At 36.3% G+C, this 19,606-nt stretch overlaps 1 protein-coding gene across 1 annotated transcript; it reads right to left on the reverse strand.

The window, feature by feature from the left end:
- Positions 1 to 17,814: 17,814 nt before the first annotated feature.
- LOC109676069 (putative olfactory receptor 7A2) lies at positions 17,815 to 18,768 on the reverse strand. Its single transcript, XM_020152591.2, has one exon. The coding sequence runs from the start codon at positions 18,766 to 18,768 to the stop codon at positions 17,815 to 17,817; it is 954 nt and encodes a 317-aa protein (XP_020008180.2).
- Between the last annotated feature and the right edge of the window lie 838 nt (positions 18,769 to 19,606).

A 19,606-nucleotide genomic window follows, 5' to 3' on the forward strand; every position in this document is an offset into this window, starting at 1 on the left:
AGGTTTATATGGAAATGTAACAACAGCACCCCAATAACCCATATTAATAAAAATGATTTTTTAAATGTAAGAATACACTTTTTAAAATTCATTTATTCACATGTGCTTACATTGTTTGGGTCATTTCTCCCCCCTGATCTCCACCCCCACCCTCTCCCCTCCTCCCCTCTAGCTTCCAGAACTAAACTCTCCCAAAATCAATGAACCAATAAAGAAATGATCACCTGAACTAAGCAGAACTTTCTCAAAACAAGAAATTCAAATGGCCAAAAAACACATGAAAAAATGCTCCCCATCTCTAGCCATAAAAGAAAGAAGATACTCTATGAACTGTGGAGGAAGGCACTATCTAAAGTTTTGACTTCATTCTGTGTAAACATAAAGTGACTCAGATATGCTTCTCACACTGGACACAGCTCTAGGTAACGGTAACAAAATTAAGCGAAACCACTATTATGATATTTTCCCAGCTTCTATCTTGAGTTCTCACCATACCCTGAGCTCAGGCAACACATGTATTATCACATGCATTTCTCACACCCCATCCTGCCAGTTATTTATACCACTTTCCAGAAAGGAAATCTCTACACATGTGCTGAAGGTGATATTTGTGGAAATGTGCCTACAAATAATTTAGGTGATCTTTAGATGAATTTAAAAGAATGTGTTCCACCAAACATCAGAAGATGATTGATTCTGTTGAAACATAAAAAGTCACAAAAGTCAAAACTAGTAATCAGTACAAACAGATACAAACTAAGATGGCTGCAGGTATGAAGCCAATTTAGTAATAACCATGATGCATCAAAAGTCTCCAAATGTAAAACTTAGTGGGGGAATGAGCATGCAATGTGACTGCTAGATAATATTTCTCATATAAAATTTCACATGCCCTCTATAAAATGTATCCATACATATATAAAGGAACTAAAGTCAAGTAGCAAATTCCAGGAAAAACCTTCAAATTTCTTTTTAAAATCAAAACTTAAAAACACTCATATATCACTTAAGTAAAAACTTTATTATTATCAGTTGCAAGAGAAAGATAAAGGATAACAAGTCCCAAAATACTGGTTCAGGCTGAGCAGTAAGGAAGAAACTAGTATATAAATCTTTTTAGTATCCCCTTTGATCTGTCAGGGAAAACATATTTTGCTCATGGAAAAACCAGAATAAAAACAGACACTAGGGAGTGTATATCCTAACCATTGTTGTAATGAAATGTTTGTAAGGAAACTGCTCCTCGCATCTTTTTCAATGAACATGGAAACAAACTAAATTATTATATTTTTGATTTATTCCTCTTTTTTATTTATGTTCTGGATGGGGCTACATTTTGGCATTAACAAAAGTTCTTCCAATATATCAAATATATCATACTTGAATTCACCCCCTCCACCTTTCTCCTTTATACCCACTTCCCCCGTTCCTGGAACATTTTCAACAGGTATCATTTTTCCACTTACATATATGTGTACACAGTATTTGCACTGCTTCACCCTCCCACACATTTTCCCCTTCTCCTCACTCCTCCCAACTGATACCAACCTCCCCACCCCAGGTAGGACCTGTTCAAAACATATTAAAAGTTGAAGACAATATGCACTCACTTCATTGTGCCTCTCTACACCTTCTACTCAATTTTCTTTCCCTCTAAATGAACTGTCCTTGGACATATTCTAACATTATGAGAAATATCTTACAACACTTCTTCATTCAGACCTTAAGTGTGCTCCCATTCCCATCACATCATTGTCAATAGTGATCTATACATTGTGTCCATCTAAAACCCACTTCTCTTTTTAACATATTAAATAGTGTTTCAGTCAATTAACCAAGAAAACAGTGATCTCTCACCTCTAGGCTCAACTGGATTGATTCCTAGATGACATATGTAAATTTCTTTAGTTTCCTTTTTGGTGATCATCTCCCACATGACCTACCAGGGTCTCAGACTCACCTGGATGGGGGTCTCTGAGTAGAAGTTCTCCTTGTGGAAATGTGGAATTCTCCCTGAATGGTGGATGATTGAGACTAGAGTTCTGCCTCATTCAAAGCAACAGGAGAGGGTGAAGCATGGTCCCCTAGCCAGGTTCAGGAGTCCTGCTCTGGCCATTCTTGCATTCTGAATATAATACAGAAATGTATTTCTAGCTTCCTTTACTCATCAGGTAATTTTCTTCCCATAATTCCAACCCCTGAGCCACTCCCTGATTTCCCTGAGGGATGGTTGTCCAAGAAAAAAGGAAAATTTCCTGAATTCTACATACTCAAAAGATCACGTGAGGAATTAGGCAAATGAAGTATATTTACATCTTCTCCCTGAAATATCTGCTTTACAGAAATCTTACTTTCTTAGCACTTTTGCCTAGTTGATAGTTTGCTTTTGGTCCAGTGTCTGATTTACCAGGATTTACTACATTCCTTGGGAAGTTCAATGACCTTTGAATTCACAGGATTTTAATTTTTTAATAGATTTCCAGAATATAAACAAGAATTCATTTTTTACATTTGACAGTTTATATTAGGATAAAATATGTTAGAGTAATTTTAAATAAAAGCATATTTTATTAAAATATAAAATTATGTTGGAGAAAATGAAAATGATCTGAGTTGAAGAAGACAAGGGAAAATGCCAAAATCTGAGAGCTTAAAATGACCTAAGAGAAAGGGTGGACAAATGGGACTTCACAAAATTAAAAAGCTTCTGCACAACAAAAGAAATGGTCTTTAAACTGAAGAGACCACCCACAGAATGGTGTAAAATATTCACCAGCTATACCTCAGACAAGGAACTGATAACCATAATATACAGGGAACTTAAGAAACTAAACTCTCCCAAAATCAATGAACCAATTAAAAAATGGGCAACTGAACTTAATAAAACTTTCTGAAAAGAAGAAATTGAAATGGCAAAAAACACATGAAAAAATGCTCACCATCTCTAGCCATAAAGGAAATAAAAATCAAAACCACACTAAGATTCCAAGTCACACCTGTTAGAATAGCCATCATCAAAAACACCACCACCAAGAGGTGTTGGCAAGGATGTGGGGAAAAAGGAACCCTAATCCACTGCTGGTAGGAATGCAAGCTGGTACAACCACTCTGAGAAAAAAATTTGGAGACTTCTTAAAAATCTAACCATAGACCTGCCATATGATCCAGCAATCCCACTTCTGGGGATATACCCAAAGGAATGCAACTTAGGTTACTCCGGAGGCATCTGCACACCCATGTTTATTGCAGCACTATTCACAATAGCCAAGTTATGGAAACAACCAAGATGCCCCACTATTGATGAATGGATCAAGAAAATTTGGTATTTACACACAATGGAATTTTACTCAACAATGAAGAATGAAATCTTATCATTTGCAGGTAAATGGATGGAACTAGAGAACATCATTCTGAGCGAGGTCAGCCAAGCTCAGAAGACCAAAAATTGTATGTTCTCCCTCAAATGCAGACTATAGATCTAGGGCAAATGCAGCAATGTGGTTGGACTGGGACCACATGATAAGGGGAGAAAACATATGGGTGATAGAGAAATAGATAGAAAACACAAAACATGAAAGCATCTGATGTCCCCACTCCAGAGGAGCTACTACAGAAACCTTAAAGCAACAGAGGTTATCATGAGAAGGGGATCAGAAACCAGGGTAAAGATCAGTTAGAGATGAATCAACATGGGTCATAACACATGTACACAAAAGCAATGTCAGGAATATTTCTGGATAGCTTTCCTTAACTCAACAAGCAAAAACACTTTGTCTTCCTTATTATGCTTGTCTCTTTCCTTTTACAAGACTAGTGATAAAGACAGAACAGGACCTGCCTGGAACTGAGGGGGGAAGGAGGGAAAGGGTGCAAAGAGGGCAGGGGGGAGAAATGACTCAAAGAATGTATGCACATGTGAATAAATGAATAAAAAAATAACAAAATAAGACTGTTGGTTTAAGTTAAAAAAAAAGACCTTGGCCTGATAACTTTCAATGAGTATATTTGAAGCAGTTAATTGCACATCTTTATTTTGAGGTAAATGTAGATTAATGTTCAGGAGTCAGAAGTGGCACTGAATGATCAATTTGACTTTATTCAATGAAAGTTGAAGAAATTAAAAGTTGTGGAAGACCAAAGTCACACCTAGGATGTAAATACAGTTATCAAGGAAATGTATACTGAATACCAGTAAGACCCCCCACCTGGTCCTGTTATTGTGATAACTTTCACAGTAGGGGGTGTCTGTAATCCACCTGGGTGCCCATCACAGGATGAATGGACAAAGGAAATATGATGCAGGCACACAGTGAAAAATTACTGAATTACTGAACTGAGAATGGAAGCCTGTCATGTCTGGGCACATGGAAGGGACTGGAGGACATATTGCCATTTAAAGTCAGCCAGATTCAGACACATAAGGCCCTCATATTTTCTTTCATATGTTCATGCTTTATGAATGTATTCAGCTGACACATCTATACTGTATGGCAGTTGTTAATAGAAGTAGGGTAGTGGGTCAGTTGAGGGTGAAAGAAGAGAGACTGGATTTCATCAGTGCATGATGTATGCATGTGAGGAAGTAACACATTTTACAGATTAATATGTAATAAGTATATTTCCACTAAAAATAAAATAAAATACAGAATACATCCACAGCTCAAGATACGAATATTGCTGTTTTATATGCATATCAACCTGTTTCTTTCCACAGTGACCTACCCTTCAGAGCCAATGACACATTTATTATAAATATTTAAATTCACCATAAATATTTCTGGTCTCAAACTATCATATATTCCTATTTTATCACTTCTGGGCATATAACTAAAGGAAGGCAAGTCAGAACACAAGAGAAGTAATTTGCACCCATGTTGATTGTAGCACAAAACACACACACACACACACACACACACACACAGACAATCCCACAAACACACACACACGGGAGTCTCATTGATAAATGTGAAACACATACACTACTTATAAGCAGTGGATGAAACTGAAGATCATCATGTTAAGTGAAATAAGTCAGGCTCAGAAAGGCAAACATTGAATATTTTCTGACATGCAATAGCAACATCTAAAGAAAAAATTTACATAAAAGTAACAGTGGTAGTGTTAGAGGGGGAAGTCAGTGGAAAGTGGAAGTATTTGAGGAGGTAGCCAGTGGAAAATATGATTGAAGGACATTTTTTGCAGGTATGAAACCCATAGAAAATTGCAGGAAAGATAAAAGTGTGGAGTAGGAGTATGGAGGAAAGAAAGAAATGGAAGGATGGCTATGATCAGTGTACATGATATCATGTACATAATGACACCCCCACCATTGTTCAATTCATATTTGATAGTAAATTTGAAAAATATTGTCTCAAGTATTAAAAAATAGTGCCTGGGAATGAACATACAGCAGATAGCTCAAGGGTGCTATTTTGCTCATGACTAGGTTAAAATATGTGGAAATTGAACTAAAATAGAAACAGGATCCTTAATATGAGAATATAAACTAATCACCTCCCATCACACACTCTAAAGTGCTGGCACTTACATTATTGGGCAGGAATGTGAAGGAAATGATATAGCAGGAATATTATACCCAAGCTGAAAACCCATGGTCTCAGACATGTTTCACTTTAGAATTATATACAGGGCCTTAGTAGTCAAAGAAGATTTTCACATAGTAGTGCAATTTACATTTATTTTAATAAAGGAAAAAATTTTAGTGACATTTTTATAATTGTGCACATTTATGTAAGTATTTAGTGACATGTAGTTGTGATGAAATTATTGCTAAAAATATGTCCTTGTGGATAAGTATCAATTTGTAAGAATTTATATCCAATGACTGAAAAAGTTTGGAAATATTTGACACAATAAATATATAGATTTGGATGTCATAGAAAGAAAAAATGTAATATAACAATTTCTGTAAATGAATTATATAGAAAACTTGAAATCAGAAAAAGAAAAACTGTAAGCCTAATATAGAAGAAAGGATTTCTACTTCCCCCTTCTTATCAAAGAACCCCAATTCTGAATCTTTGATTCTCATTACCATGGACACTTCTTCAGACTCAGGACAATAGTATTACTTATTAAATAGTCTTATAAAAGAACTTTTAATATCTTTCTTTCTCAGACTGTAGATGAAGGGGTAAAACATCAAGGGGAGCATACTGTACACCACAGAGGCTCCTCCTGTTGAGTGTTAGTTTCAAGTCACAGCAGAATTGAGGTATGCTCCTATGCTTGTACAGTAAAATAAGAAGAAATCTGAGAGGTGAGACACATAACTGGAAAATGATTTTAACTTCCTTGAGATGATGAGATTGCATGGATGGAGAAAACCATCTTGAAATAAGAATAAAGGATACCAGCAATTTAACCACAAGCCAACAGCATAGCTGCTGAATAAATCACCTCATCATTAAGAAAGGTATCAAAACAGGCATGGGGGACCACCTGATTACCTTCACAGAAAAAGTTTGGGATAGCCAGGTCTTTACAGAAGGTCATCCCCAAAACCACTAAACTATGAAAGATGGAATTTTGGACATGCATCATCCAGGACACCAAAACTAGTAACACACACAGCCAAGAGATCTTGAAAACAATGTAGTGAAATGGGTGCCAGACAGCCATAAAATGTTCATAGGCCATCACAGGCAGCAGAAATATTTCTAACCCCCCAAAAATATGAAAAGTCTATTTCAGTAATGCAGACTTTGTACGTTATGGTTATGCTCTCTGTCTGTATTTTCATTAGACTCTTTGGGACAGTGGCAGAGGCTAAACAGATGTCCACAAAGGACAGGCTGCAGAGGAAGAAGTACATGGGTGTGTGCATGTGGGGCATCTGAGGTGGTGCCCATGATATATATGCTCTATAGTCATTTTGCAAGCATTGTGAAATGAATCATTAATGTGGGAAATTATCATACATTAACAAAATCTAGTGAGGGAGATATTAGACCAGTAAATGAAGGCAAATGGAGGAAGGTAAGGAAATGATAATTTGGGTATCCAAGATAACAGAATGCTGACTGACAGACTACCTGTCCCTGAGTTCCCACAAATCTCAAAGATAACTTTTGTTTTTTGGCTACCATCATAGTTGCTCTGGATTTTGCTAAATAATATATTGTCTATACATGACAATTCAGACGTGCAATGACAAACCTCTAAATAAGCATTTGGAATTGAAATCCACTCAAGGAGCATCAGTGCCATCATGAACTCGCTGTTTCCCTAGAGGGTGTTCTCTTTTTGTGGGGGTGGGGGTGGGGGTGGGGGAACCATAGTAGCTTCCATTTCACAAAGACCACAGAAACTGCTAAAAATTGACACACAGTGCTGTGAGACTTCCAGGAGCTGGGAGTTTCTCAGATTGATGAGAAAAGGAAAAAATGAATGTTGGCTATTTACCTCTGACTGTTGATCTGAGGTTCCCTCTAACACATTGAGAGTTGCCAATCAAACCATACAGGGAAGGCAGGAACCTAGGGAAAGTCTGTGCCTTAAGGGACACAGATATGCAAGGTGGTGGAGAGGTACCACTCAGAGGAGAAACTTGAGAAGTAAAGACTGAAACTTGAGAACCAGAAATTGGAGGACAGTGTTCAATATACTCACTGGAGCACAGACAAAACCCACTGTTCTCAACAAGGAAGAAATTCAGATTTTAAAACAATAATTTTTCCTATTGGTCAAAGGGCCAATTTTTCTATCCCTCTTCTATTCCAGTTTTTTCTCCTTACTGTTCCAATCTTCCTCACCTTTGTCCTTTTCCCTCTTCTCCTCTTCCTTCTTCTCCTTTCTTCATTTCTTCATTGCTTCCTTACAAACCACTCAACTAGTGGTTTATTCTACCACCTCCTTACATTACTGCTATCTATCCTATCCTTCTGCAATTCCTGTCCATAGAACACTCCTACACAACTGAATCACAACTCTATATACATTAGGATCTTATTAACCTGCAGCCCCCACATCTCACATATCTTCTCTCCATCTCCTCATCCTTCTTCATTATCTCCTCTCCCACTTCGGTAGTTTTCACTGCCTTTTTAAATCTCTGTGTAAACAACTCTTATTTTTCCAACAGCTGTCTATTTACAGATAATGCTGATTCAAGCTTTATATGATTTGCTATTGAATTTGTAAATTTGTTTTTCCTAAGTTATACCTCCAGGTTGGTGGACAGAAATAACCAACCTATCCAATAACTAGTACTGCCAGGACACAGAAATTAATTGAAAGGAAATACTTCAGGGAACTAAAACTCCCAAGCAACTATTCAATAACAGATGACTAAAGCTCAAAAGAGAGACTTAAGAAATGCAAAAGACAGGAGAATATGACTCCTCAAAAGTTCAATAGCCACACGACAAAGTATCTAAAAAGTATCATCTAGAAAGAGATGAAACCTCATTTCCCAAATTCAAAATAATGATGACAAGAATGTATAAGGAGGTTAAAGATGACATGCAAAAACAAGTCAATGAAATTCATAAGAATATGCATAAACATCTTATGAAGGCATAGATTAAATAAATGACCTCAAACAGTATAAAAACATCTGAATGAAATCAAGGAATAAACAAAAAAAATGAAATAAAGAAAACAATACAAGATATGAAAGGGGGTTTAATAAATATATAGAAAATCTGTAATAAAAATCAAATGGCCAGATGGGTACACTATAACTAAAAAGCTCCTTAAGTGAAATATAAATAAATTTGGAAGTCGCTCCAATAGACTGGAAGAAGTGGAAAACAGAATTTTAGGTAATGAAGGCAAAGTAGATGTAATAGAATAAACATGAATATATCAAGAAAAGAATGAAAAAATGTGAAAGAAATATGGAAGAACTCTATGACTCCATTGATAAACCAAACCTATAAATCATGTGCATTGAAGAAGGAGAACGGGGCAAGTCAAAGGAATATGAAACATATTAAACAAAAAATAGCAGAAAACACCTAAAATCTTGAGAAAGAGATGGCCACTAAGGTACACGAGGCCTCTAGGACACCAAACAGACATGAACAAAATACCAACTCTCCACATCCTTATAATTAAAACATTAAGCATAGAAATCAAGAAAGGTATATTGAAGGCCTCAAAGGAAAAACATCAAATCACCTACAAAGGAAAGCCCAACAGAATACAGCTCTTTAAACAGAAACCTTAAGAGCAAAAATGGATGGAATGCGGTATTTCAAGCACTGAAAGAAAATTATTTCAAACTACTTACTCTACCCAGCAAATTTATCTTTCATAAGTATAGGAGGAATTACATCCTTCAGTGATAAACAGACAATAAAGCAATTTATCATCCGTGAACCAGCGTTGCTGAAGGTACTGGAAGGAATCTCACAAACAGAAGATGAAGATACATAATGTCATGAAAGGATGGTAATAAATAAATATTAGGAGATGAACAGATAGTGACAAGAAGAGTAAGAGAGAACCAGTGGCACACAGAAGAGGAAATGTGGTGGGAGTTATTACATATTACATATTACTCAATATTAAGACTGAATATTAATGTTCTCAACTTCCCCATTATGAGAAAGATTGGTGAGCTGGTTGAAAGTGGAAGACCTGATGATTTGTTGTTCACAAGAAACCCATTTCACTGATGAAAACAAATATTTTCTTGTGGTGGAAAAATATTTTCCAAGCACATGTACCTCAAAAACAGGAAGGTGTAGCTATACTGATATAAAGTAGATTTCACACCTAAAATGTTCAGAAAAGACAGGGCCACTCCATACTGAAAAAAGGAGAACTAATAACTGTTAAGTTATATGCACTCAATATTGGTACACCCAACTTCATTAAATAAACCCTACTGTCCTTAAAAGTACAGACTGTCCCCAGTAAAGTTCTTTAAATCTAGTGAAAATGAAATACAACCTACTAGAAGATATGGAACACAGCAAACACAGTGCTAAGAGGAACGTTTATGGTTATGAGTATGTACATTGGCTAAACAGTGAGACCTCAAATAAATGATGTAATTGCTGCATCTCAACATCCTAGAAAACAAGAATAAGCTAACCCCATAATTAATACAAGGAGAGAGAGAACAATAATAAAGGCCCAAATCAATGAAACAGGGACAAAATCAATGAAACAAAAAGTTGGTTCTTCAAAAGGTAACTAAAATTAATAAACCCTTAGTAAATCTGACTACAAGCAGGAGAGAACACCCAAGTTAATAAAATTAGAGATGAAAAGTGGTCTATTGCAACAAATATCAATGAAAATACTTCAAAAATCTATACTTGAGTAAATTGGAAAATCTAAATTAATCTAGATACACATGACCATCGTAAATTGGACCAAGAGGACATAAACCACATAAATAGATTTGCAGCAAACAATGAAATTAAAGCAGCAATAAGAGTCTCCCATAAATAAAAGCCCAAGACCAAATGGATTGACTGCTCAATTCATCCAGAATTTTGGAGAAGAACTAATACCAAAGCTCCTGAAACTTTTCCATGAAACAGAAAGAGAAAGAACATTACCACACTCATTCTATGAAGCTAATGTTACACTCATCCAAAAACTGGACAAGGACACCACCAACAAAGAGAACTGTAAGCCAATCTCTTTAATGTACTTAGGCGCGAAAATTTTCAGTTAAATCCAAGGCCAACCAAATTCAAGAACATTTCAGAAAAATCATGTGAACATTGGTTTCATTCCAGGGATGCAGAGTGGCTCAACATAGAAAAGCAATGAATTTATCACAGTATATAAATGGAAGAAAGAACATAAATCACATGATCATCTCAAAAGACTAAAAAATCCCTTGACGAGATTCAATATTCTTTTATGATGAAATCTATGATGAAAGTAGGAATAGAAGGAATGTACCTCAACAAAATAAAAACTATATATGATAAGCTTACAGCCAACATCATACTAAATGGGGAAAATAGAAACAATTTCTTCTAAAGTCAGGTACAAGACAAGGGTGTCTACTCTATTCACTTATTCAGCATAGTGGTGGAATTTCTAGCCAAAAAATAACATAGGTGGAATCAATAAAATGAATATGAATAGTAAAGAAAGAAATCAAACTATCCCTATTATACTAAAAAGGCCCAAAACCCTTCACCCAAAAAACTCCTAGACATCATAAACACCTTCAGGACAGGTACAGAATATAAAAATCAGTATATAAAAATCAGTATCTTGCTATATACCAAAATGAAGAGACTGAGAAAAATTTAGGAAACAATTTTATATATAATAACCATGAAAAAACAAAGTACTTAGAAATAAACTGAACAAAGGAATTGAAAGACCTCTACAATAAAAATAGTAAATCTCTAAAGAAAGAAACTTAAGAAGATATTAGAAAATGAAAGATCTCCCATGCTCAAAGATGCACAGAATTAGGTGAGGATACCAAGGGAGGAAGAAAAGAACAGAATGATGGAAGGTGAATAATGTTGAAATACAACACAAGTTTGCAGGAACAGGATATGATGAAAGGCACTGAAAGCTGTAGAATTATACAGAAGAGGTGGAAAAAGATATGAAAAAGTAAAGGAAAATACATTTGTAGGTAAAATACCTAGGCAAAACTCTAATGAACTATGAACAAACACTTAGTGAAAGACAAGAATGTAAAACAGGTCATGTTAGGTGAAGGGAACTAGTGGGAGGGGGTGGTAAATGAAGAGGTTAAGAATGGTCAATGTGGTTCATGTATTCTATACACATATGTGAACATGGAACATTGAAACCTGTCAGTCATTTTATGAAAGGTAGTGGAGCAAGAGGGAGAATGATGGAGGGGCTGAACCAAACTATGGAACATGTCAGGCATATAGAGAAATGCCACAATTTAAACCTTCTGTGTAACTACCATACACTAATGAAAATGTTTAAAAATAAGAGAAAGAAGTCATTCTACTTCTACTTTTTCATTTTTAAGACAGTGTCTTGCTATGTAACCCAAGCTGGACTTGAACTCATGGTCTATCCTGCCACAGCCTCTGGGATTGCAGATGTGTGCTGTGACACCATCCATTGTAACATATGTTGAAATACACAATATCATATTGTTAGCTCCCTGAACTACATTGTACGACCAGGTTTCTAAAAATTAATCACTTTATTTAACTTTAAATTTATTAAGAAATAGCCCTACTTTTTGTCTTCTTCTACACCACAACACCAACATTCTTTCCATTCCACTTATTTATGAGTCTCACTATTCACATACAGGTGATTTTACATGCATCCTGTATGTCAAAGTGGATCTTTCCTTCTTCAATTTTGTGGATTAGCCTTTTGCTGTCTGGATTACAAGATTCACAATTTGGTTAGACAACGACTCTTCAAGCAGAGAAAATTATAGGATAAAGTCTTTGAAGAACACAGAAACAACCACCTTGAAGAAAATACTAGCAAGATGAACTCAATAAGTTCAAGGCTTTATTATGAGTTTAGACTTGTGAGCTCAGGCTTCTGTGCTCTGAGGATGGATCTGTAAGATGCTGTGCCTCTCAGGATGCTGTGAGTTCATGTGATTGCTATGGGGCTGCTGTCATAAGCATGCATTTATCTGTAGTTTTCTACATTGATAATGTGAGATTCAATTCAGCAGAGACCTTCAGGACTTTGCTCAGTATATGTTTTCAAAAGTTTAAAAAATAGAGCTATATTAATCAAGAAAATAAGACTGTGCAACAGAAAACTATGTGATAAGTAAATGGCTGCAAAGCAACTGCATTCAGTGAATTGAATGAAAACTTCAAACAATATCTCAATGAAAAAAATCTAAAAGAATAAGGTAAGTGAATAATGAAAGATGAGTCTCTAATTAAAATTTAACTGACAAAAGCCTGGAAGTAGAATTTGAAAAAAATATACTCTTTTTGAAACAGTGGAAGAAGCACTATCTAAATTTATAATTTCACCCTGTATAAACATAAAATGACTCCTATATGCTTGTAACCATGGACACAGATACAGGGAAAAATTATGAAATTACTTGAAACCATTATTACACAATTTCCCCGTTCCCTCTCTGATTTCTCACCACGCCCTAAGCTAAGGCAGCACATGCGTTACCATACTCATTTCTCACACTGACCCTGTCATGTCAGTTATTTATACCATCGTCCAGAAATGGAATCTCCAACCAGGTGATAAAGTTTTCATATGTGGAAAGATGCTTACAAAAGATGTAGGTGATCTGGAGACAAATTTAAAAATGTGTTGTATAAGCTGTCAGAAGATGATTGCTTTTGCAAAATTGGAACCAATCACAAAAGTAAAGCTCTACTAATCAGGAAAACAGAGATGAAATAAGATAACTAAAGGTATAGAAGGCAACTTTTTAGTACTAATGATGCAGAAAAACTCCAAATTTAAAATACAGCAGCAGGATGAATATGCAGTATGACTTATGGATAAATTTTGAATTTTTTTATTATTAATATATTATAGTTGTACAGAAGATACACTGTGACATTTACATAAGCTTTTTCCATGTATCTTAACTAGGTTCCCTCGTAAATCTTTCCCCCTTCTCAGAACAAATTCAATAGTTTACATTGTTCTCTTTTCATGTACCAATACAAAATACATCCAGCGTATTTGTCTTCCTTCCCCCTTTCCATAATTCTGCCCTTCCACCTCCCATGGGTCCCCATCCCTGGACAGGACCTGTTTTACCTTCCTGTCCTAATTTCTTTAAAATACATTTTATTACTTAATGATAGTTATTAAGGGGGATTCATTGTGACATTACCATATATACATATATTATGAACTGAATTAGTTCATTCCCTTTATTATTCTCCTGTCTACCTAGTCCCCTCTTTGGTGAGTTCAACAGGATGCAATACCCCATATTTGTACTTATATCAGAAGTGAATCAACCATATTCACCCTCTTTACTTTCCTCATTTACTCTATGCTTGCCACTATTGCCCTCCTCTTAGCAAGATCTGTTTTAAGCTTCTGCCTGTCATGGTTTAGGTGTTTGCTTGTTGCTCAGTGGGATTTTTGCCTTAACCATAAATTTCATAAAATTAGCCAGGCACATGACTCATGCCATAATTCTAGCTAATTGGGAGGCTGAAACTGGAATGATTGTAGTGCAGGTTGGCCTGGGCTAATAGAAGACCCTATCTCCAAAATAATCACAGCAAAAAGGAATGGAGGTGTGACTGAAGCAGCAGAGCACCTGCAAAGCAAGAGAAAAGCCCTAAGTTTGACCTCAGCACTGCCCTCAAAATTCATAAAATTTCTCACAACAATTACTGAAATATAACCATATATATATAAGAACTAAATAGGAAATAGCATAAACTTCCAATTTGGGTGTCGAAAAAAGTTAACACTCAGGCATTAAAGGAGCAAAGATCTTATTTTTTTATATGAATGACCACCATGAAAGAAGCCACTGTGGGGTTTATGTTTCACACACTGTTTTGTAATAGAATATCCACCAGGACTTTTAGTCATTATGTGAACAGATTAAAACAACCTATATGTTAAAAATTAAAGAAAACATTTCCTCAGTTCATTACACATCCCACCACACCTGATTCCAATTTCCTACTTGCTAATTGAAACAAACTTGGGCAAAGTTCTAATTTTTATGAGAAATGCTTCACACCAATTCTTTATTCAGTCTCCAGCTGGGCTTCCATTCCCATCACACAATTGTCAGCAATGATCTATGCGTTGGAGAATCTAAATATTATGCAAGTTAAGTAAGCCAAAAAATGTAGTGATGGCTCAACACTGGGCATGGCTGTCTTCATTCTCAGGTGACATTTCCTAAATTCATCATCTCTATTTGCTGAATATCTCTGAGATAACCTACCTGGGTCTCAGACTCACCTGGATTGGAGTCTTTGAGAAGGGGATTCTTGTATGGAAGTCTAGATTTCTTCCTGGATGATGTATGATGGAGACTAAAACTCTAGGCAAAATTAGACAGCAGGAGGGAGTGAAGCATTGATTCCCCATTCAGACTTAGGACTCTTAGGACTTCAAAAATGAACTGACTCCTGTTCTGGACAAGCCTGCTCACTGCGAGACAACACCAGAGCAGGAATGCATTTCTAGTTCCCTGTGCTCATTTGTTACATTTTCTCTCCTGACTCTAAGTCCAGAGACACTTCCTGACTTCCCCAAAGAACACTGGTCTGAGCAGGAAATTATTTCCTGCTCATTCTATATTCCCAGGGGTTAGGATAGGAAATAAGTGAATGCAGTCTTTAGTACATTTTCTTCCTGAAATGCGTGCTTCACATAAATCAAATTTTCTTAACACTTTTGCTCAGTTTTTAGTTCTCATTTTCTCCAGATTCTGAGGTGCCAGAGTGTGCTAATTCATTGAGCTCCAGAGCACTGGCTTGTCTTTGGGATCACAGCAGCTGGTATCTGATAAGATTTCTTATTCTACATTTCACAGTACAGGGAAATTTGTTAATTTGTTTCAGAATCAAGGGAAGTGATCACAACCCTTGAAATCACGGTGCTTTTTCATTTTTTTAAACAATTTCTAGAATATCAGCAAGAATTGATATTTTTTATTTGCATGCTTTTGTTAAAATAAGATATGTTAGGGTAATTTTAAGCAAAATATATTTTAAGAAAACATAAATCATGTTGGAAATGGGAAAAGGAACTGGATGTTGAAGAAAGGAAAAATCTCAAACTTTGAAGCTGTTCCAAACAACATGGTGTGATGTCTTTAAATTATCATATTTGAACTTTTACTGGTACATTTTTATTTTGTGATTAATGTATATTAGTATATATGAGGAAGAAGTGATACATAAAGGCTCTGGTGTTGCTCAAGCAGTATAGCACTTGCCTAGCAAGTGTGAAGCCCCAAGCCAAAACTCAGTAACACCAAAAATGTTAATTAAGAATGACACCAAATAGTCTACGTGCCCTTTATTCATCTTCCACAATGAAAACATTACGGAAAAAATACACAGAAAGCTCACACACAGGAAGTCAACTGGGTAACAAGGAAATGAATTCAGAGGATCAATAACATAGCTGCCCAGCTATGATCATTGTGGCAATTCTCAGAACAGCTGAGATGTGTAACACACCTGAATGCCTATCACAGGATTAATGTATGAAGCAACACTTTGCATGTACGCAATGAAATATTGCTGAAATATGAAGAAGAATAGAAGCCTGTCATGTGTGTCAATATAGACACACATCTGAAATCACCAGATACAGAAAGTCAAGGGCCACATCTTCTTTTTCATATGTCCATGTTTTAAATTCCACCTGAATGTACAACAGTGCTTAGTAGAAGTTGGGAAGGGGTGGGTAGAGGGTAACTAAAGAGAGCTGGATTTCTTCAGTGCATGCTGTGTGCACATGTAGAATATTGTACTGCAACTATTAATATATAGAACAAATACAAGTTTATCAAAAACAAATAGAGAACAGCTCCATACATTCATGGATTACTAAAGCTGCTCTTTTACAGCCACAGCCACCTGTGCCCTCCATACTGCTAATCCTTAAGAACCACTGATATATTCACACATGCAATATGATATTATCTGAATGTACCACATGATTCTGCTATGCAATCCTTAGCATAAAACAAAGAGAAAGTCATCTTACATTAGAGATATTTTACAAAGCCATGTTTATGACAGCTCTATTTACATTAGCCAAGTTATGAAATCAGTGCAGTGACAACCAACCAACGAATGGATAAAGAAATTGTGAACTTTTAAATGTACATAAACAAAAATGACTTTAGTTCCTTTGCAGGAAATGGGTGAAACTGGAGATTATTACTTTAAGTAAAATAAGCCAGATTCATAAGGACAAACTACATATTCTATCTCATACATGGAAGACAGGTCTAAGACAAATGACATAAGCATGAACAGGGCACTGCTATGGAATGAGAAAAATGAGAGGTAGGGGGGAAGTCAATTTGAAGTACATCATGTATACGCAAGAAAAGTCAAAATGAAACATTGTAAGGATCTTTAAATGTTGCAAGGAAAAAAAGAGTGGGTAGTAATCAAGAAAATGTAGAAGAGTGAGTTATCATGATCAAAGTATATGACATGCATGTCTAGAAATATCCCAGTGAAACTTCCCAAACTTTAAAATTAATATGTGCTAATAAAAATGTGGGAACTTCTACCTCAAGTGTTAAAATATCCACTTGGGAAAGAAAGTGGAATAGAGACTCACTTGAATAATTGTATTCATGGAAACTAAGTCAAAATGGAAACAGGGTCCTTAATATGAGAATATACCCTAATCACCTGCCATACACACTCTCAGATGCTGACACCAACCTTATCAGGAAGGGAAGTTAAGGCAGTGATGTGGCAGGAATGATAAACCCACAGGTGAAAAGTTGTGATTTCAGACTTTTTCCACTAAAAAATTATATTCAAGGCCAAGTTGCCAAATGAAAAGTTCAGCATAGTAATAAAATTTGTGAATATTTTAATAAAAGAAAAAATATCTAGTGACATCTATGTCTTTAAGATGAAAATACCCCCCCCAAATTTTTATGGATAAGTAGGAATTACAAACACTTCTGATTCAATGATTGAAAAAGTGTGGGGATAATTGAAAATGATAAAATGTAGAGTATTGGATGTGATAGAACAAGTAAAAATAAAACAGATTTTGTAATTGCACTGTATAGAAAATCTGAAATCAGATATAAGGAAACCCCAAGAATAAAATGGAATAATTTCTTCTTCCCACATTTGATCAAAGAACCCCAGGACTACCCTGAACTTTGAGTCCTGAAACCATGAGTTATTTTTTCAGTGTTGTTACAAGGGACATTTTTATTATTTCTACCTGAAAATATCTTTTCAGAGCAATCTTGATGTCTCTGTTCCTCAGACTGTAGATGAAGGGGTTCAGCATGGGGGTCACCACACTGTACACCACTGAGGCTCCTGCTGTTGATTGTGTGTTTTGAGTCACAGGAGAGCTGAGGTACACGCCTAAGCTTGCACTATAAAATAAGGAGACCACTGAGAGGTGAGATGCACAGGTGGAAAATGCCTTGTACTTACCCTGAGCTGATGAGATTGCACGGATGGAGGAAAAGATCTTGAAGTAAGAGTACAGGATGCAGGCAAGGGGGCAGCAAGCCAGTAGCACAGCAGCCAAATAAATCATCACATCATTAAGAAAGGTGTCAGAACAGGCATGGTTGACGACTTGATTAAGTTCACAGAAAAAGTGTGGGATTTCCACGTCTGTACAGAAGGTCAGCTGCAACACCATTAAGCTTTGTAAGAAGGAGTGTAGGACATTCACCATCCAAGACACCAGAACCAGCAACACACAGTGCTGAGGGTTCATGATGACTGTGTATTGCAGGGGTTGACAAATGGCAACAAAATGGTCATAGGCCATCACAGTCAACAGAAAGATGTCCAAAACTGAAAAGAGCAGGAAAAAGTTCATTTGTGTGATGCATCCTGCATAAGTGATGATCTTACTCTGTGTCTGCATATTCAGCAACAACTTTGGAACAGTTGTGGATGTTAAACAGATGTCCACAAAGCACAGGTGGCAATGAAAGAAATACATGGGTGTGCGCAGGTGGGAATCTGATATCATGGCCAGGATGATGAGCAGATTCCCTAACACAGTGACCAAGTACATGGACAAGAACAGTCCAAAGAGGATGGGCTGCAACAGGGGGTCTTCTGAAATTCCCAGAAGGAGAAATTCTGAAATTCTTGAGTAGTTCATTGGACACAGTGGCTGAAGTTACAAACAAAATGAGAAAAAAAACCTGTGACACAATTATACATAATAACCTGACAGAAATACTTTCTTATGGTTCTGTAGTCATGTTGTAAGTATTGTGAAGGAAATAAATAATGTGGGCAAGTATGGTACATTCATAATATCTAATGAGGGAACTATAAGATCAGTGAATGAAGGTAAGTACAAGTAGTTAAATAAATTATCATTTGAGAATTGAAATTCACAGAGTTCTGACAGGCTAAAGATCACTGACTTCTCACAAACCTGAAGATAACTTTATGTTTGGAGAAGTTAGGGTGATTGCTCTGGTTATTTTGCTAAATAATAGGCAAAGAAAATGTTCAATGACCCACCTCTAAATAAGCGTTTGAAAATGCAAATCCACCCCAAGCACACAGATGTAATTAGGAACACACTACACTAGTGGGTGTTCCTTTTCCTTTACTTCTGGATCAGAGACTCTTCCATTCCATAAACATCCCAAAGTGTGAAAAATTGAGTCAGGGCTGTGAAACTTCCAGGAGCAGAGGGAGTCCTGGGCTGTGGAGAAGGAAAATCACTGACTGCTGGCCTTTGACCATAAGCCACCACCCTCAATCCCCCACTGCTCACCTGACATAATAGGAAAGATGGTTCCAAGCCATTTAGGAGAGGCAGTGGCAGAGAGAAAGCCTTTGTGTAAAGGAAAGTTGACTTGCACCTTCTGGGAGATGTGTCACCTGTATGGAACGCATGATAACTGCAGACTGCAATCTGAGCAGTATATGTTGGGGGGAAGTGTCCAAAGTACTCATTTGGCATAGAGGAAAGACACTCTTCT

Source organism: Castor canadensis, chromosome 14, assembly GCF_047511655.1.
Source record: "Castor canadensis chromosome 14, mCasCan1.hap1v2, whole genome shotgun sequence".
NCBI lineage: Eukaryota > Metazoa > Chordata > Mammalia > Rodentia > Castoridae > Castor > Castor canadensis.

What these genes read in the sequence shown, in the direction of transcription:
- LOC109676069 (XM_020152591.2), bottom strand. Translation starts at nt 18,768, where the DNA reads ATGAACTACTCAAGAATTTCAGAATTTCTCCTTCTGGGAATTTCAGAA.